The sequence below is a fragment of the Canis lupus genome, chromosome 1 (assembly GCF_003254725.2).
Source record: "Canis lupus dingo isolate Sandy chromosome 1, ASM325472v2, whole genome shotgun sequence".
NCBI lineage: Eukaryota > Metazoa > Chordata > Mammalia > Carnivora > Canidae > Canis > Canis lupus.
In genome coordinates, this window is record NC_064243.1 from 34982051 (window position 1) to 35003354 (window position 21304).

The window sequence follows — 21304 nt, forward strand, 5'->3', positions numbered from 1 at the left end:
CAGGCTTCCTGCTCTCCCTCTCCCTATGCTGCTTCTCCTACCTGTGCTCTTTCAGTCACTCTTTCTCTCAATAAGTAAATAAAATCTTTTTTTAAAAAAGAAAAAATAATAAAGTGTAATACTACATATAGGTACAGAGACAGCAGACGGTAGAGACTATTCCATTGAATTATATATAACAGTTTCCTTTATACAATCCTTTAATACCTCCAAATATATAAACTAAGATGATTTTTTAATCTACCAGGAGGAAAACAATATGTAAAGATAGTAAAGAATGTGATGAGTTAAATTGATGTGTTTTGTAAAGTGGAATTTTCGTATTAGATTTGCTAAGGATGGAGATTAGATTCATTTCTTCAGTACTGACACTCTAATGTCCTAATATCCCTTCTTGAATTTCACTCAAGTGCTAAAGTAGAACTCCATAAAATAGAAAATTACCCCAAAGATTTTATTGCTTCATTAAATTTTTCTGAATTTTCCAAATTTTAAAAAACATGGATCACTTTATAACTAGAAATGAAGGCATTCAAAAAAAGAAATGTTAAGGGAGACTACCCTTTCATCAGTACCTATGGGTCTTGACACAGACCCATCTTCTTGCTACTGTGATGAAGTTCAGTGCACTCCTACCTTCACTGCTGTATGTTTGCAATTAGATTATTCAAATGACATACATTTTTGGTTTGATTAACTTCGTTTCGTCCCTTCCCCACAACTTCGTTGTTGTAGACCATAAGGCAGCCAACAGGAACTTCAATATTCTCTAGGGCTTCCTTGGCCTAAAAGACAAAGTGGAAAATTTAGTATGTAATGTTCAATACTTAGAAATATTACGGGAAAGAAACAGACATAGCATAAGTACACATGTATAAACACTAGAACAAAGAAACACAGCTGAGCTCTCCCTCCCCCTAAATATAGTTCAATATTTAGTGCCTTTGTTCTCTGTTATATCCATATTAAGGGAGACTCAGAAAAAAAACCTTTCATAGGTTCTGAGCCCCTGATTTCTTCTTCTCATTGCAAGCAGAAGTGAGCAAAAGGCTGTTAGAATAAAACTGACTCTTATTCTTGCAGTGGCAGGGTCTGTGCAACTTTTCAGAGATCATATATATGTTGCAAAGGAAAATAGATAACATGTATAAATACTTTATTGAAGTCCTTCCCTTGTTGAAATTCTACTTGCTTAATTTTTTGAATATTAAGAAGATACCTTCTAGAGTTCCAACAGCAAAAAGGTAACCAGACTGGATGTCTCTCTATGCTATTTCTGCTTTGACAAAAGAAAAGCTTTGGTGCACTCTATGTGAAAATGGCATAATCACTTTGGAGAACACTTTGGAAATTTATTTAAAAGGTAAATATACATATAACCTAGGAACAAATTCTACTTCTAAGTATTTATTTAAGAGAAGGGAATATATGTCCATACAGATATACACACACAAAACCCTGTACAAGAATGTTCATAACAGTGCTTGCTTCGGTAGCATATATACTAAAATAGAATGTTCATAATAGCTTGACTCATAATAGCCCAAATCTGGGAACAGCACAGGTGTCCATCAACAAGAGAACAGATAAACAAACTGTGGCATAGTCACATGGTAGACTCAGCATGAAAGGAACAAGCTGGAGATACACATAACAACATGGGTGAATCTCAGACATGCTGAGTAAAAGAAGTCAAACATAAAAGCATATACACTGTATGTCTCTTCAGGTGTAATACTAGAACAGACAAAAGTAAACACAATGATAGCAATTTTTTCATGGATGGGCATGTGTATACTGATTGGAAAGGGACACAAGGAACTTTTTTCCAGGGCGGTCAAAACTCTATCTTGCAGAGAGTATCAATTACACAGATGTTTGCATCAGTCAAAACTGAATGGACAACACATTTAAGACCTGTGAATTTCATTGTATGTAAAGTACATTTCAATTAAAAAATATAAATTAGGAAAATAAGCTTAAGAGCATTTCCACCACCATCATCTCGGAAACGGTAAACCAATGCTTATATTGGCAGTTTCCTCCACCATAGGCTGTCCATTTTTCTTCTAGCTCTGTCGCTGACTGAACCAGAGAAGCCGAGGGCCAAGACAGCTAAAAAATACTTCTTTGGGGAAAGAGCAGAAAGCAAGGAGGTTACATCTGCATGTTCCCTGATCCTGCTGCTGAGAGAGAACAGAGGAAGAGCACAACTCTTGAACTAGTGTATAATCATTTCCATCTCACTACAGTCAAGAAAATCCAAGTATGGCTGTTTCTAGAAAAGCATAGCATTTCTTATTTTGAGAGGCTTGAAGATACTCTGGAAGACCAGATTACCAAGTAACTGTAGGTATTCACACACAGCATAAGGCATATACAGTGCGAAGTTGAAGACACTGCTTAAAACAGCATGTTCTTCCTCCTGTACTAGACCCTATTCCCAGCTATACTTTATTTACAGTAGCAATAACTTCCTATCATCATTCTAACATGGGTTCCTTGCCCCTGCACTTAACTTGTCCTTGGGCCAATAAAGGTGAAAGGAAAAGCCCCTTCCTTCTCCTTTCTCTGTATCTCCCTTTCCTCCTCCAGGGTAGTGGGACATAGCTAGGCCCTGCACAGATGTAAGGAGACAGTATCTGAAGCAGTAACACTCTATTCTTCCAAACTGAGTCATGAACCACCCACAGGCTGTCCAGTTCTGTAACAATGGTTAAAGCATGCCCAGTTTATGCAAAGTTCAGAAATCTGAAGAGTTCCAAGGTTTAGTGAATATATGCAAATAAATATACAAATGCATCACTGGGTACTAGAGAAAGGAAAGCCAGGAGGAGGGCTGGCAGTAAGGACTGCGATGCTAAGTATCCATGAGTTAAGGGAATCAGCATACAAAGAACACTATTTAAAGTAAGATTTGGAATACACAGAACTCCAAGTACACAGGAGAGAGATCATTTACTCATCCCAACAAATATTTGTTGAAGATCCTGAGATAGGAAATTATCCTGGATTACTCAGGTGACCCTAAATGCAATCACAAGTGTCCTAATAAGACAGAGAAAAAGAGAGAGATTTGAAGACGTTACACTTTTGGCTTTGAAGATAGAGGGAGGGACTTTGAGTGAAGCCAAGAACATTGCTCCAGAAGCTGGAAAAGGTGAGGAAACATTCTCCTCTAGAACCTTCAGAGGGCATGCAACTCTGCTGACACATTGGGTTTGGACCAATGAAATAAATTTCAAACACCTGGCATCCAAAGCTGTAAGAGAATAAACTTTTGTTTAAAGCCACCAAGTTTGTGGTAATTTGTTATAGAAGCCATAGGAAATGAATACACTCTGTTAAGAAGAAGAAAAAAAACAAGCTAAAACTGGAAGAAAATATTTGCAAACCACATATCCAACAAAGGTCTACTATCAAGACTATATAAAGAACTCTAAAAGTTCAACCGTAAAAACAAAAACAAAACAAAACACAATCCGAATAGAAAATGGGCAAAAGATATTATGAAATACTTCACCAGAGGGCCTACAGATGGCAAATAAATATGTGAAAATATATTCATACCATTAGCCATTAAAGAAATGCAAATTATAACCACAATGAGTTATCACTACACACCTATCAGAATGGCTAAAATAAAAAGTAAAAACACCAAATGCTGGTGAGACTGAGGAAAAAACAGGATCACTTATACACTGCTGGTAGAGCTGTAAAATAGTACAGCCCCTCTGGAAACTAGTTTGGCAGTTTCTTAAAAAGCAAAATATACAGTTAACATATGACCCATCTATTGCACTCTCAGGCATTCTCCCAAGGAACTAAAAACTTAGGTTCACACAATACATAAATTCAGATACAGACACAAATATTCATAGGAGTTTTATTCGTAATAGGCAAAAACTGGAAATGATCTAAATGTCCTTCAAATGATGAATAGTTAAACTGTGGTATGTCCATCCCATAGAATACCACACAGCAACAAAAGGAGTAACCCACTGATTCACTTAACACTTGGATGGACCTCAAGGAAATCATGCTCAATGAAAAAAACCAACCCCCAAAAGGTTCCATATGCACATATATAACATTCCTGAATGCAAAATTACAGATACAAAGAACAGATTAATGCTGGCCAGGGTTTAAGGGCTTAGGAGGGAATGGTGGCCTTGTGGTGATTGAGCAGTTCTAGTGGTGGTTAAACAAAACCAAACGTGATAAAATTGCATAGAACTATGCACACATGTGCATACAAAGCTGATTAAATCTGAGTAAGCCCTACAGATTGCATCGATGTCATTTTCCTGGTTTTGATTATTGTACTACAGTTACGTAAGATTAGCTACCACGGAGGGAAGCTGGGTAAAGGGTACATGAGCCTTCCCTATATACTTTCTTTGCAACTTCTGTGAATCTATAATTATTTCAAAAGGAAAAGTTTAAAAAATAATAAAGGCTGAGTAAACAAGAATTATCTTGCAATGGAGAGAGATACTCAATGGAGATGAAGAAGAAATGCTTAATAAAGTAGAAGGAAAATCAAGAGTGTGCTGTTTCAGAAGACCCCAAAAGGAAAACAGGCCAAGAAAAAAGGATCAGTGACACACATGCAATTTTGGGGGGTATGTCGGAAATGAAAACCAGTGGCTTGAACAGTGACCTATCTACAGGTTAGATTTCTAGCTTCTATTACCACAGACTGTTATGTCTACATACAACTGTTCTGATTCTAAGCTTGCAAATCATAAGAGCTTATACCTTCCTGAAAAACTTACTTTGACCCAGGACTATTTTAAGCACTTTATAAGTATTAATGCATTTTGTTTACAATGCTATGAGATAGATTCGGTGAGCTTCCCCATCTTAGAGATGAGCAAATGGAGACATGGGGAAATTAGGGAATTTGCTCATGTGAGAGGCCAGGGACAGAATCCAGGTAATCTGCTCCAGGCATTCATTTCTTCAACAAATATTTATGGACACCTATGAGGTACGAGCTTCCTGGCCACTCTGCCTCAAATTTCTACTCTTTCTACACTGATCAGCTGTTTTGTCACTTTTTGGGTTCAAAATAGGTCTAGTAAGGGACAAAAAGGGAAACTTGAGAAACTGAAATCTAGAAAGTTTAAGGATAAAAAACTGCAAGCGAAGAACAAATGAGGGGTGCATGTGACAAAGATTTTCTGTAAAACTATCTCCTGAAGAATTTTATGTGTGGCTGTGTTGCTACCTCAAGTACATAGAAGAGAATTTAAGGCTAAGTTGAGAAGAAGTAGCAGAGGACAAGGAGAACCCATGAAGCCCAGTGGGGTTCCAAGTCCTGACTTAGTCACCTGGAAGAAAGCCTGGCAGCCTCCCACTCCACCCAGGCCCCCAGGTAACTGGGCGTGTGCATTTCATTCTTTCCTTTGGATTTTCTTTTTCCTTCCAGCAAACTTATCTCCTTTGCTCCTTGTCCCAACTCCCAGTATTATCTTCCTTCTTACATAGATTAACTTGTTTTTTGTGAAAAGCCTTCAACTGCTGTCCAAATGAGAGAGAAACCATTAATGAGGAGAGTATTTAAAAGGGCAAATCAGGTTATTAATAAAGAATAGCCCAGCCCACCATGTGGAGGATGAGTGGGTGAGCAGTTGGGAAACATGGGTTAGGGAGGAGGTGGTGAGAACAACCCCAAAAACCCACAAAATTGGGTTTAGGTGAAATGCTGTTCAATAAAATACATGTTTGCTTTGCTGTCAAGTTCAAAATAGAGTTAATTAAACTAATTAAATAATAAACATAATTTTCAACCCATCCCATCCCATACTTTCCAACTCTCCCACCAACTCGAGTCCGATCATTTCTTTACGAATTTGCTTTGTTACTTTGTACCTTGCCCTTTTAGCATGCAGAAGTTTTTAATATTTATGTAATTAAAACCCACCTGTTTTTCTCCTCTGTTTTCTGCCTTTGATGGAATAAAGAGCCCATCTACATTCCACTAATATTTATTTACCACTGGTTCCTTTCTGGTTTTATTCTTCTTACACTATCTCTTTAATTAGGTATTTACTACAAAAGTGTAGTGAAAAATTTCTTTAAAATGACCCATACCTTAAAAAAAAAAAAGTATCTTTACCATGTTAACTAATTATTTGTGTTCTCTAGTCTTTAATTGATTTTTTAAAAAGTTTAAAAAAACCAGCTTTTATTTATTGAGCATAATGTGTCAGGGGCTTTATAAACATTATCTCTTTTAATCTATACAACCCTGTTAAATAGATACTACATACTCATTTTATAGAAGAGGCCTATGTGGCTAAAAGGTTAAGAGCCTATCAAGGTTAGCTAGTTGCCAGTAGGCATTCTATAGTTTGAACATATGCCTGTCTAACCTCTAAATCTATGTGTATACTATAAAATAATCTGTATTGTTTGCTTGTACATGTACAGTATAAAACAATTTGTATTCTGCTTGCTTAATGTTGAGTGTGATAGCTGTGATAATGTCATGTTTATACATAGTATCCATAATCATTTTGATACAGTACATTATTCAACACAGTAATGTACCATAATTTAACCATTTCCCTTTATCAGAAGTTTGAATTGCTTCCCAATTTTCTCTGTTACATATAACACTGAAATGACAATGATTGCTTTTATCTTTCTAAACTATTTCCTTAAGATAAATGCCACAGAATTATATTACTATGTCAATTGATATGAACTTTTTTTTTTGAGGCTGTTAATGTCAGGTTGCCTTCCGTAAATGTTATACCTATAAGACTTAGGGTTGTATTGATTTTTGTACAGACCAACTTTAGATGATTTAAAAAAAATAGATTTTAACCTTTCTCAAAAACTGTTTTCCTTTCTTTTATAATTCAGGCTTACATCTGTAGATTAAAATCAGAGATTAGGATGGAAATTTTCTAGTGCAACCCCTTTATTTTAAACATGAAGACAGTAAGACCCAGAAATTATATGACTTGGCTGTGTTCACCTGCCTGGTCCAATCAGAGCCAGACATTCTACTTACTCATATTGGCCATTTAGATATGTCTACTCTGCACAAAAGCAATGATAATGCTAGTATCTGCCCTACTACATGTATACTGCATATTTCACTTTCAAATTCCTCAGAGGTGAACAGATTTGGCACTAGCCATGCCTCCTCTCTAATCTTAAACTCTTCTCAGAACTACAGAGTATACCTTGAATTACTTCAACAATCTTCAAAGTAGTTCAAGATTTGAAGTTTCTGTAGTGGAGAGGGAATGAATGTACAAAGCTAAGATTTATGACAAGCACTTTTCCCCCTTCAAGACCTGAAAGAACATGTATAGGCCAAAATCAAAATACAACTACTAAGTAAGGGCCTCCTTGACCCTATGTAGGAGTAGGTAAACTAGGTAATCACATCCCCCAGGTGTTTATAATCCAATTAAGAGACAAAAATGTCAAGGCCAGAGAGATCTGAGAAAGTATGTGGAGTTCAATCATCTCATTTTAAAGAGTATGAAGGGAAACAGAAGGGGTAGTGACTTCCCAAGGACACAGCAAAAGGTAGTAAAAGGACTTACGTGGTTAGTCTAGAAGTCTAGAGAATAAGTGCAGAGATAGGTGGAGGAAATGTTCCAATATACTATGACCAAAAGACACTGAAAGGAAAATAAAGACCCAAAATATGAAAACATGAAAAAAAAATCACAGCTCTGCTACATGAATGGGAAAGCCCAATAACTGATTCAAGTTAGCTGTTTTCAAAACCACTATTAAGTCCTCTGCAGTAGCATCTCTGAAAATTTCATCTATGTAGGCTCCACACATAAACACATTGAGGAGAGCTCCTGAAGCAAAAGAAAATAAACAGAAGAGCCCATACATTCTGACTTCCCAGCATTCAGGCATCATCTGCCCTTTGGATCTCTCACCCACGGAAGGATACCAATGCAGCTCACTCTAAGATATTTTAGCCTTTGCATATATTATCCTCCTCACTATTTAAGAGCTGTGCAACAGCTCTGTGTAAGAAGCTGTGCAACATAGGATATTATTGAAATGGTCTGAGGAAAGGAGAGTGAGATTTTGATTATCACGTGAAAACTCCTTCTCTCCAACTTAGAGGATTTAGTAACATAAAAGAAGTTCAGGACAAACAAATCCATATTATAAGTTACAAATGAATTTTTAAATATATGTGAATGGTAATTAAAGTATCAGAAGGCTATGTATCTTGTAAGTTTAATGGAAGAAATAAATTATGAAGTAAGCTCAAAGAATGGGTCATAAAATCAAGTTAGTGGGGCCAGGGTTAGCCTTTTCTTTTTTTCAAAAATTGACGGAAGAGTTTTCTGAGCTCATCACGGTGGCGGCAGGCGCATCCTGGACCTGCAGAACCGCGCCAGCGATTTGTGGACCTGCACCTGCCGCAGAAATGCTCTGCCAGCAACCGCATCACCCGCACCAAGGCTCATGTGTCCACCCAGATCGACAGGACTGAGGATGACGAGATGACCGGCAGGTTCAACAGCCAGTTCCCGCTACCTGTGGGGCCATTCGCGAGATGGGTGAGTCAGAGATTCCATCCTCTGACTGATCAAGGCCATCATTTCAAAGAACTTCTGACTGGAGAGGATCATGGGTGTGGAATATTTATCATAAATACATAGTACTCTCCTCCTCCACCCAAGAAAAAAACAAATACCAGGAAAACTGCACATAGGAAGGTGAAGTACTGTTCTGTGAAACTTTTCAGTTTATAACTATGTACATATTTACTGGGTTGTAAAACAAAATATTTTTTTTTTTTTTTTTTTTTACTGTGAGTCACTTTCAAAAAAGTATGAGAAACAAGTTTAAAAGGACATTGGAGCACCTGGGTGGCTCAGTGGTTGAGTGTCTGCCTTTGGCTCAGGTCGTGATCCCAGGGTCCCGGGATCGAGTCCAGCGTCAGGCTCCCTGCATGGAGCCTGCTTCTCCCTCTGCCTGTGTCTCTACCTCTCTGTGTGTGTCTCTCATGAATAAATAAATAAAATCTTGGGATCCCTGGGTGGCACAGCGGTTTGGCGCCTGCCTTTGGCCCAGGGCGCGATCCTGGAGACCTGGGATCGAATCCCACATCGGGCTCCCGGTGCATGGAGCCTTCTTCTCCCTCTGCCTGTGTCTCTGCCTCTCTCTCTCTCACTGTGTGCCTATCATAAATAAATAAATAAAAATAAATAAATAAATAAATAAATAAAATCTTAAAAACAAAAAAGTTTAAAAGGACATTATGTAAGTAACAGAAACAAATGATATATGCTGTAATGTCTCATGGCTTAGAGAAAAATACTCACCTATAATAGTGAACGAATGCAGGGAAAACAGTATGAAAAGAGAACCGAAAAGAATACACCAAAATCAGTTCAGTGCTGAATTCCCAATGCCAAACATAGTGTACTCAACAAACATCAGTGGGGTGAATGAATACACAATTACAGAATTAATTAACTATAGGAGGATGGAAGCCACGAAGGACTGGAAGAATATAATCAATATGCTGTATGAAAAAAGATTTCTTTTACAGCAGCTTTAGAGAAATGTAAAACTGAAGGGCATTTTGCATACGTATATGGGAGTGGGTACATGTATTTGTGTACCTATACTTGTATATGCCAAACACACTCTTATCCCTATTAAAGAGCTCACTGGCACACGTAAGTATGGGTAAAGCTTGGATCATACACAAATCTGATCAGAGCCCTTCTTAATCAGCAATCCTGAAGGAAGGAAGTTAGAAGGACAGAGGGTAGGGGCCCCTGGGTGGCTCAGCGGTTGAGCGTCTGCTTTTGGCTCAGGGCGTGATCCCGGGGTCCTGGGATCGAGTCCCGCATCAGGTTCCCCGCAGGGAGCCTGCTTCTCCCTCTGCCTGGGTCTCTGCCCCTCTCCCTGTGTCTCTCACGAATAAATAATCTTTAAAACGAACAAACAAACAAACAAAAGGGCAGTAGGACAGATGAATGAATGGTAGGATCTGACTGTTGTATCGTGAACGATCAGACACATACATATCCTCGGTGTCTTTTCTCCTACTAGAGAGGGTCAGGAGATCATAAATAGAAAATACTGAGCCTTTCCGCACCTGTGAGCGAGCCCCCAGGGGCGGAGGGGGGCGCAGCACGCCAAGAGGCCGGCCGCAGGGAGGGCAGGGCTGTTTGGCTCAGGCAAGCCACTGATAAAAAGAAATGATTTCCGTACTTCCAATCTTCCTCCCCTGCAGCACTGTGAGGATGGGCTAAAGAAGATGTCACGACAGCAAAGCCAGCTGTCTCCCCAGAAAACGTGACCGCCACGGAGATCTTGGTGGCGAGAAAGCACAGCCCGGGCGTTTGCTCAAATGCTCGGGTCGGGAAGAGGGCTGTAGAAAGCTCCCACCCCCCGGCATCCACCTCCTGGACTCCTCACCATTTGCATGGCTTCCTCCATCCACTTTTCGGTCTCCTCGGCCGTCACAGGGCACGCGCCGCCGACAGGAGACGGCGCGGACGGCGCCTTGGCCTCCATCCGGCACCCGGGCCGCGGCGCTCGGCGTCGGACGCGGGCAACGGAACGCGGAGAACGCGGGCCGCCGTTTCCAGGGAAGTCGAAAGGGCGATGCACTCGGGAGCGCATTCTGGACGGACCCGAGTGGGCGGGGCCGGGGCGCGGGGACCGCGGCGCGGCGGCGGCGGCGGCGGCGGCGGCGGCGGCGGCGGCGGAGGCAGAGAGCGCAGCGGCTCGGCTGTAGTCCACGCCCCCTTCCCGCCCCGGTGACAGTCTCTGCGGAGTGTCGCGTTTGTGATTTCGGAGAGCACCCAGCGGGACCACGGCTGCTCGCTCGGGCCTCGCGACGAGGAAACGGTTTCCTGGCGAACTACCCCGTACCTTGAAGGCCTGAAGATGCTGAGATCTACGTGGAATTTTCTAAAACGTCATAAAAAGAAATGCATCTTCCTGGGCACAGTCCTCGGAGGTGAGTGACAGCCGTCTCGGAAGGGGAGTTTGGGAGAAAGGGGAGGAAGCGAAGTGACTGTCTTCTGGAATAGGGGCCGGGCGACTGTAGTCCCGGATACACGGAGGAAACCGGGCGCCGGCTGACCAGCCTCCGAGGCTCTTCCCGTCCCTGCAGCTGTGGGATCTGGGTCTTTTGTCCTGAACGCTGCCGCCTCCGCTGCTTCTCTCCCATCTTTCTTCTCGGACGCTGGGAGCACCCACTGCAATTAAGTTTCCGTTTCAAGACACCATTCTCTTACACACATTTTTAAATTGCTGCTTTGCCGTGAGATTGTTCGTTTCTGTTTGGCACCCTCGATATTTCGTTTGGCTTCCATCCTTCTCAGAAGTTTCCTAATACCCTAGGAGAGAGTTACCTAAAGGCTGCGCTTGCAGTGTGGTTGAAAGCTAGTTTGAATTTTTTTTTCTTTTTTTTTAAACCGCACGGTTAGACTCAAGGGCTGGAAGATACGTACCAGACAGAGAAACATTTTAGTTCCGTTTCTGCTTCTTTAGAATAAAAAATTAGGCAGTAAAGAGTCTGGAAGATGCTGTGCAGCCTTCCTCAGCGTCGTCAAGGTTAGGATCAATGCCCATCTAGCCGGCACAACTGAGTTGCACAGGCTGAGAGGACATTTAGAAGCAGGATCCCCGTGAGAGCCTTTGCCCCATATGGCGCTCGTCATGTCAGAAAGTGCAGAGATTTGAAGGAGAGAATAAAAAGCCTCTTGAGATACAGAAGAGAATGTAGGAATGTTAAGAGGGAATTTTTAGCATTTTTTTTTTTTTTTGGAAATACTAACACTAACTACATGCTTTGGTTACAGAAGTACTTAAAAAACAAGAACAGAAGTTTTCTAAAGAATTTGGTTGTTTTTCTCTTACTATCATAGTCTGTTGTCCCATATAATTCGAAATTCACCGTACTTCTGGCATTGGTAACTCAGATCCGTTGATTCTTGAGCGTTTGAAATCAGCTTGTTGATGAGGCAAGGAGAGTCTCCCCTCATCTCTGAGGTCTTTGGCAAATCAGTACATTTTTATTTGAATTTTTACAGAATTCTTTGAGAAATCCTTTACCAATAAATTTTCCAGTATCTTCAGTCACTGACGTCTAACATACAGATCTCTCTCAACTTACAACGGAGTTATGACCCAATAAACATACAGTAAGTTGAAAAGTACATTTAACATAGCTAACGCACCAGACATCATAGCTTAGCTTAGTCTAGCCTATCCAAAATGTGCTAGGAACACTTAACTTTAGCCTGCAGTTGGGCAAAATCATATAACACAAAGCCTATTTCGTAATGAAGTGTTAATATCCCCTGTAATTTATTGAATACTCTACTGAAAGTGAAAAACAGAATGGCTGAATGATTACAAAATGATTATAAGAGTTGTTTACTCTCCATGATGCGTAGCTGACAGGGAACTGGGGCTCACGGCCCCTGCCCAGCATCATAAAAGTAGGTACCACATTTACTAGCCCAGGAAGTATTTTTTGCCACTACTGAAGGAAGGAAAATAATCTCTCTTTAGCAGTCTCAGAATAACATACCCTTTCGGATTTATGGAAGAACTTAATGGTAGATCAGACATAATCCATCATAGAGGAAGCAAAAGAATATTCTTAAGGCATGGTTATACATTTTTTTCAAAAATCTCTTGAGATCTTTATAATTATAGATTAAGAGAAATGGGAAAGGGGAAAAAAGTTCAGAAGGACAGAAACAGAAAATAATCTTAGTGTTTTATATCTTCCTACAACTGTTGCATTTCAATTAACCTAAGACATATATTTATCCAGTGTCTGTAGTGTTTAAGGCAATATGATTGGAAATGCAAGAGTTACAGATTTGTAGGTATCTACAATCTTTAGGCAAATACCTACCATTTATTGGGTGCCCAGTGGGCACTGTGCTAAGCTCTTCTATTCAGTGGGCAGGACAAGAGTAGTTCTTGTTTTTCCCATCTTCAGATGTGGGAACTAGAGTCCTAAGAATTGAAGAAACTGCCCAGGATCTCCGAATTAATAATAAGGAAACTAGAATTTGAGCCAGGTGTGTTGGATTCTGAAGTACATTCCCTTTCCACACTATGCCGCTCTGCCTTCATGGACTTTATGGTCTGACAGGAATGAAAAACAAGTGTCTTAGTCCATTAAGGCTGCTATCACAAAGTACCACAGACTGGGTGGCTATAAACAACAGAAATTTCTCTCTCACAATTCTGGAGGCTGGAAGTCCAAGATCAGCAGGGTGCCAGCAGGATAGGTGAGGGCCCACTTCCAGGTTGCAGACTTTTTGTACTCTCTCATGGCAAAAAGGATAGTGGTCTCTGTGAAGTCCTGTAAACACTGTGAAGTGTTTTTAAAAAACACTAATCTCATTCGTGAAGGCTCCACTCATGACTCCCAAAGACCTCACCTCCTAATATCATCGCATCAGGCATTAGGATTCCAACATATGAGTTTTGGGGGGACACAAACATTCTGAGTATAACAACAAGTACTCAAGTAAAATGCAAAACAGTAAGAGAACTGGTAAAAAAAAAAAAATGGCATACAGATCAAATCAGCAGATGATAGCATGTGCATTTAAAAAAAATAGAAAAAAAAAGAAAAAATAGAAAAGGTCTTCATGGAAGAAGTATATTTTGTCAGGCTTGAAAACTAGGAAAGATATCAACATGTTTGCTCAAACGAATTTGGCAGACTTCTTTTCCACCAAACTTTAGATGGAAAAAAACTAAAACTTTGAGTTACAAGCCTTACATAGGCATTTCCTGCATTTTGGAAGAGTCACTGCTTTAGACTAATTTGTGCAATTTGACCAGTTTATGAAATGTAAACTTTGGCCTGAGGATTCTTTACACTTGTAAAAATTAAAGACTCTAAGCAGCCTATAAAAATTTGTTTCTATTAACAGTTGCCATTTTAGAAATAAAAACCAATGAATTTTTAAAATATTAAGTAATAATAGTAAACCCATTACATATTAACACAAATATTATTTTCAAAAAGAAAGTAGTGAAAAGAGTGGCATCATCTTACACTTTTGCAAATCTCTTTACTGTCTGGCTTAATTGAAGAAAGCTAGATTCCCATCCCATCTCTCTGCATCCAGTCAGTTGCATTACCACATGTCATGTAGCCTCTGGATTACTCTGCTGTATGAGAGAATGAGAATGAAAAAGACAAGAACTACAGAAATAGTTTTGATTCACAGATTCCATGAAAAGGAATTGAACACCTCCATTAGTACCCAAGCCACATTTCCAGAATCACCACTCAGGAGAAAATGTTGCAGAACAGAGAATAACCAGGTTACATTTATTGGCTTCCTGATTTCTAAAAATCTCAGAGCAGTGACTTATAATTTATATCATAACCCCTGTAATTTTTGGTCTCTTTAGTTTTCCATTTATTCATTCTTTCATTGAACTAATATTTGAATGAAAGTGAGTGCCTCCTCCCACTATATCAGGCTCTGGGAATACAAAGGAACAAGACAGTTCTTGACTTTGACGAACTCGTGGTGTTGTCTGGAAAGCAGAAATGGAAATAAACAAAAGTGATATGGTGATAATATTATAGTACCATTAATAGAGGTGGTGCTGTGGGGACTTAGAGAAATAAATGTGAAGGTGTCTGGCAGGCTTCACTCAAGAATTCACTTGAGTCAAGTACAGCTAACAAAAGAGAATGGAACATAGCAGGAAAAAGGGATGTTCAGCAGATTCAGATATATCAGTTATGATGAATCAGTGTATTTCACTATGGCTAAGAACAGGGACCAAATGGAGAGTGGCAAAAGATGTATTTGGAAAACTAGCTGGAGTGCAGATTGTGGAGGGCTTTGTATACTGTGCCATTCTACTGAATCTGGACATTATCTTAGGCACCAGTGCTTTTCAACTTTCCTATGATAAAAATCAGTCAAATGGGCTTAATAAAAAGAGTTTTCTTTCCCAGAGTCTGATTCTTTTGGTCCAAACCAGTTCATTTATTCATCAGTTATCCAGCAAGTATTTATTGAGCTCCCATTGTGTACCAGCAGTCAGTACTGTACAAGACAGGACACTTGGGGGGTGTTTTCAAGGAACTCCCTTAAAGGCTACATTTTTAACAGATACTTCAAAGTAATTCTGTTGTAAGTGGAACAGGGAATCCACATTAAAAAAAAAGATGGCAGGGTGTTGAAGAATTCTAAGCACAGGAATATGTAGTCAGATTTAAGTTTTAGAAAATCACTTGGCATCTAAAAGATGGATTAGAAAGGTTTGAGATTAGAACAAAAGAGGAGAAGCTGAAAACCAGTTCTTAAGACCATTATTCAGAATCTGAATGAAGACAGTGACAAAGAGGTCAGAGTAAAGTGGCAAAATTTAGAAAATATTTCTGAAATAGAATCAGACTAGCAGGAATTGGTGTTTTGTTAGATTTTGAGTGATGATAATAATAATGATATTCAAACTCATTGAAATTATTAACCTAGTAATAATCTAATAAGAGTTATTTTGCAGGGATTTTCATCCAAGAAAAGATGACAACAACTAAAAGATAGTTTGAAAAAAACCTGAATTTATAATGTGGAAAGACTAGAAGATATTTTGCTTTACCAGCAGTGTTCTGAAAGGAAACCTTAAAACATTTTACGTTTATTTGGTGGGGAGGGGTGGTTAGAGGAGAGGCTGAGGGAGAGAGACTCTCAAGCAGAGTCCTCACTGAGTGCAGAGCCTAACTCAGCTTGATCTCACAACCCTGAGATCATGACCTGAACAGAAACCAAGAATTGGACACTTAACAGACTGAGCCACCTAGGCACCACAATTTCTGATTGTTCCCATTATTCATAAATAAAGACAATAGCCACAGAAGAAACTTTTAAAGCAACTTATAATCCCAGCCTTTCATTTTATGGATGGAGAAATTTCTGTTGCAGAGAGTGGAAGAGGCTTGCTCAACCTAGATGGTGCCACAACCATCAGTATCAGATGGTCTTCAGGTCAGATTGTCTTCAGGTCAGATTGAGGCAGCCTGTCGAGTATAAATATGATCCTGAACTCCATATTTTAGCTAATGAATGCTCTGCCTTCATACTTCTTTTTCTAGGGAAGAAAAAAATCAGAATTTATTAATGTTAGGAATGAGAGCTTGGCTAAATTTGACTTTATGTAGGAACTTACTTCAGTGCTAAGTAAAACAAACAAACATATATATATATATATATGTTGTGGGATTTTAGCCGAATTTCATGTATTAGTTTGCTAGTGTTGCCATACTGAAGTACCACAAACTGGCTTAAGCAACAGAAATGTATTACCTCATAGTTCTGGAGTCCAGAAATCCGAGATCAGTGTGTTGGCAGGAATTGTTCCTTATGAGAGCTTGTTAAGAGAAGGATCTTCTACAGGCCCCCCTCCTTGGTCTATTGATGGTTCTCTCTTCTGTGCCTTTATATCGTCTTCCTTCTATGCGTCTGTGTCCACATTTCCTCTTACCAGAATACCAGTCATGTTGGATTAGAGCCTACCCTAATGACTTCCTTTTAACTTGGTTACTTCTATAAAGACCCTATATCCAGATAAGGTCACATTCTGAAGTAGAGGAACTTCAAGATATGAATGAGGGGAAGGGGCAGAGGCAGGTAGTGACACAGTTCAATCCATAACAATTCCTTTTCTTTTAGCTTTAGTTAGAATATACTACTCTTATCAAAGAAATATAGTAGTTCCTGAAAAACTTTTACCGGACACTGTTGAGAATCTAATAAAAGCAGTATATCTTTTCTCCTGGAAAACACATATACTAGTCATTTATTGTTATTCCAGAAAATTCTTAGCTACAGAAAGGTCATGTAAAGTGTTTCACTTCACATTATTATTATTTGAGAAATTATAATCATTGTACACATAACTTTAAGCAATCTATTGTGCAAATAAAATACAAGCAAATTGCCTATCAAAGAGTTACTTTGTGAAATACAGGTCAATTTCTTCATACTTTGTGAAATACAAGTCAATTTCTTCATTCTGTTGGTATTATGGGAGTGTCATCTATTTTTTGAGAGTAGATTACAAGAAAGGTAGCTATAAAGCCACTTATATAACTTCCATTTGCTGTTTAAGCGTTATTATAATACATGTATTTGCATACAAACATAGCAGTCATAGTTTATTTCTGTCTTAATTATTTGTAGGACATACCTGGTAGTGAATTATTATTTTAAATAATATATGTGTTATCAGTTCATCTATAATGCTTATATTAGTGAAAATATTTCAGAATGTGTGTTTGCTTTGCAGTTCCTAAGGGCTGTCTCCTCCCCACTTGTGACAAACAGACCAAATCAAATTGTTTAGATCCTGCACAGTTCTTAGGTTCTTTTTGATAGATATTGAAGGCTACAAACAGTTGGAAATAGGTGAGGATTAGTTATTACCTTACAAATTTGTTGCTGGATCATAATGGAACAAATGCTGGCACACATAAAAACATCCTATTAGCCAACATAAATAAAGCAATGTCATAACTTGTTTTATAAGCTTATTGAAGTCCCAGCGTCCTCAGTGCTGCAACAGAACCTTGCATAAAAGATTTGCCTGAAGACAGGGCACCTGGATGGCTCATTCGGTTAAGTGTCAGACTCTTGGTTTTGGCTCAGGTCATGATCTCAGGGTCCTGAGGTCTACATGCTGTGTGTAGAGCCTGCTTGGGATTTGCTTTCTCTTTCTGCCCTTCTTCCCCTTCTCTCTCTCTCTCTCTCTCTCTCTCTCTCTTTCTTTCTCTCTTTCTCTCTCACACACAAAAGATTTGCCTGAAGCAAATGCAACAGTATTCCAGTTGTAGGATTCTACTGGCCATTTGGTTAACTCCTTTGACTAAGAATCATCCTAATTAGCTGAGGATTCAAGGCTAAGTCCTTCTTAAGGATGAAGGACTTGCTAGAATCATATGTTCTTGCTCAAATGAGTATTACTAAGATGTTTTGGCTAATCCAGTATCTTAAACACCACTAATTTAATCTATGAAAATCCATTTCTGATGTTCATTATGCTAGATAAAAGTTAGTTGAAGTACTTAAACCTTGGAGTGTGGCTTTTGGTCAAATGCTAACCAACCACTCTGGAGTGTTTACATTCCCCAGTAGGACAACTGACTGCCCCTGGGGCATAGACCAGAATGTGCACATTTATATCATCTGCCTATGCTGAAATGTGTTCAACAAAATTATAGGCCTCATGACCCCCCCCCCATATTTTTATGCTGTAGTGTTATAATGTAGGAATTTCTGTACCTCCTTCCCTCTCCCTTTTCCACTGAAGATACTAGTTCTCGATGTCTGCCTACCTACCTTTCTTGTAATCTTTTTTTAAAAATTTTATCATAAAAAAAAATTTATCGTAAAATAAATAGAAATTTTCTTATATTTTTAAAAAGTATTATATGTTGACTGAAGAAAATATGGAGAATACAAAACAAACAGAACAAAAAAGATGAGCTGCTTTCCCACTATTCAACAATGATTATTGTTTATTATATGCTAAAACCCATCTGTTTTTTCTGTATATCTACCTCTGTTAAAAAGAGAAACATCCATATTTTATTTTATAACCTAACAATATATATGGATATTTCCTTGAGCCATTAGCTAATTTAGCCATGTGGTTTTTAACAGCCATATAAGATTTCATAAGATTATTGTATGGATAGACCATAATTTATTTAAACAACCCCTATTGCTGGACACTTAGAATATCTCCAGTTCACTATTAAAAGCCCTGCCAGGGCAGCCTGAGTGGCTCAGTGGTTTAGCACTGTCTTCAGCCCAGGGCATGATCCTGGAGACCCAGAATAGAGTCCCACATTGGGCTCCCTGCATGGAGCCTGCTTCTCCCTCTGCCTATGTCTCTGCCTCTCTCTCTCTCTCTCTCTCTCTCTCTCATAAATAAATAAAATTAAAGCATTGCCAGACTTTGTATACTTAATTCGTTTCTGTTCCCTTCAGACCTAGTATTTACGTACCCATCATTGGCTTTTAAAATGGCAATCTCCCTTTTCTTCTATTTAGGTCACAATTCCTATACAACTCTTTAATGTAGATTTTTAAAGGTTGTGATTGTTAACTTTTCATTGATATAAACCTTATATTTGGATGAAGCAGGTTAAAAATACGGTTTGGAATTTTTAATATTCTAATTAACTAGATTAATATACTTATTTTAAAAAATAATTTTAGGAGTGTATATCCTGGGAAAATATGGACAGAAGAAAATCAGAGAAATTCAAGAAAGAGAAGCTGCAGAGTACATTGCTCAAGCAAGACGACAGTATCATTTTGAAAGTAACCAGAGGACTTGCAACATGACAGGTAAGGCAAAGAGAAATATTTATACATGTATAAAGTTACTTGATGATTTATATTAAGTTACATACCTCTAGGACCAAACTTTAAAATCAGTATAAGTCAATGGTAAATACTTGTTCATTCATTTTATTTATTCATTTAGCAAATACATGGGGTACCCAGTGCCAGGGAAACAGAAGGTGAACAATTAAAACAAATTTCTGACCTTTAGAACTTATATGCTAGTGAGAGTAACAAATAACATATAAATAACTTCAGGCAGTGATGGTTGCTATAAGGAGAATAAAGCTGTGTGAGCAGTGGGGATGTTCTTTAAGAAATGGTAATCAGGAGAGTCAGGCCTCTTTGAGGAGGTGACAATCGAAAAGAACCAAATGATTCAATGGAGGGAGCCATGCAAAATGCCTTCCATGGGAACAAGCTTTACACTTTCAAGAGATAGCAAAAGGGTATGTAGCTAGAGTGGAATGAGCAATGGAAGTAGTAGGAAATAAGGCTGCAAGGATAGGCCTGATTTCATTAGGCCTTGTATCTCCAGTAAAAATTCTTAAGTGTGTTACATTTACCACAGTACAGTAGTATACACTAATCAACATAAATTAGTGATAATAATTTAACCTCCAGAGCTAGAAACCTACTGAGAGAATGCCATAAAAAAACCAACTGCCCATATTTGAAGAGAACAGGCGTTACAACTGGCATAACCCCTTAAAGAATTAGTTCTCAAATCCATGTCAAACCTATTTTTCTTTGTTATTGTTTAAAGTTTAATCTTTTCTCCAACACTTCTTTCAAGAACAGGTAATTTAGAAAGTTTGTAAAGGTAAGTTCTCTTTACTTTTGAAAGCAGAATTTTTTTCTGAGTTTAAAAGACTTTATTTTTAGTATAATAGTACTTCATTCTATAAAGCAAATAGTAACCATAAATACTAAATGTAATGATAATTCAGATAAAACACATTAAAGAGGACACATGATATAATGAGCACTGGGTGTTATGTGCAACTGATGAATCACTGAACTCTATCTCTAAAATTAATAATATACCAAATGTTAATTAATTGAATTTAAATAAAATAATTTTTTTTTAAAATACAGCTCAGTTCTTGGGTTTTCCATGTAATATCCCTATATCTTTGGGCAAATCTAAGTCTCAATTCTCTCTTCTATAAAATGATCATCATAAAACCCACTTCATAAATGTTTTGTAGAATGTTGGGAGATAATGCATATAAAGTGTTTGATGCATAATAAATACTCAGTAAGTGATAACTTTAAAATTACATAATTCTTGGGGCGCCTGAGTGCCTCAGTTAGGTAAGCATCTGACTCTTGATATTAGCTTAGGTCTTGATGTCAGGGTCATGAGTGCAAGCCCTGTATTGGCCTCTGTACTCGGTGTGGAGACTACTTTAAAAAAAAAATGACATAATTCTTTAAGTTGATATTCAGCATTCAGTGAAGTGATGCTACCAAGGACATTTTAATTAATTTTTAGAAAATAAGTACAGTCCATTTCTGGTTATTCCTCAAATTTTCAGAAAGTAGAAAAAGGTAGTCTAGAGTCTGAAAGTACATCTCAATTGACATGGACCCTTGTGTCAGTTTAGGTCCCCTGGGAAACAGATACTAAGATGGGATTAGATACACAAGAGATATATTGGGGGAAACACTCACAGAAAGCAAAGGAGAGGGAGCAGGACTCTACAGGCAAAGAAAGCCTTTAGACCATAGTGCAGGCCTTATATGTGACTGGAAAGAGAGAAGGAAAGAAGGTCAGATAGGAATCTCAACCTACAGCAGTTTCAAGAAAGTTTTGGCAGGCCAGTGGGAAGTCCTTGAGCCAAAGTTCCCTGGTAGACAAGCCCCCCAGGAATAGACCTGTGTTAATATAGCCACAGTCCACTCTCATTGACTGAGAGTGGTGCAGA

The 21304-nt window shown here is 38.6% G+C and overlaps 2 protein-coding genes and 1 long non-coding RNA gene across 8 annotated transcripts in view; 1 reads left to right on the plus strand and 2 right to left on the minus strand.

The window, feature by feature from the left end:
* Positions 1–10592, minus strand: part of ADAT2 (adenosine deaminase tRNA specific 2) — a 41082-nt gene extending 30490 nt beyond the window's left edge. For both annotated transcript variants that reach the window (XR_003126231.3, XM_025422450.3), the window contains exons 1-2: positions 10435–10592; positions 681–785 (exon numbers count right to left, since the gene is read on the minus strand). Coding sequence is in view for 1 of the 2 variants with exons in the window: in XM_025422450.3 (XP_025278235.1) it covers positions 681–785; positions 10435–10533 (204 nt within the window). In the remaining variant the exon portion in view is untranslated. The remainder of the gene's footprint in view (positions 1–680; positions 786–10434) is intronic.
* Positions 10593–10680: 88 nt separating this feature from the next.
* Positions 10681–21304, plus strand: part of PEX3 (peroxisomal biogenesis factor 3) — a 36116-nt gene continuing 25492 nt past the window's right edge. For 4 of the 5 annotated variants that reach the window (XR_007412436.1, XR_007412432.1, XR_007412434.1 and 1 more), the window contains exons 1-2: positions 10681–10981; positions 19245–19376. Coding sequence is in view for 2 of the 5 variants with exons in the window: in XM_025422455.3 (XP_025278240.1) it covers positions 10909–10981; positions 19245–19376 (205 nt within the window). In the remaining 3 variants the exon portion in view is untranslated. Of the gene's footprint in view, positions 10982–12037; positions 12171–19244; positions 19377–21304 lie in introns of those variants that run through there. The other variant, XM_049113323.1, reaches the window with a different exon arrangement.
* Positions 15885–18297, minus strand: LOC112644228 (uncharacterized). The gene is made up of 2 exons (XR_003126234.3): positions 16329–18297; positions 15885–16113 (listed from the first exon to the last, which is right to left on the minus strand). It is a non-coding gene; the product is annotated as an uncharacterized LOC112644228 (long non-coding RNA).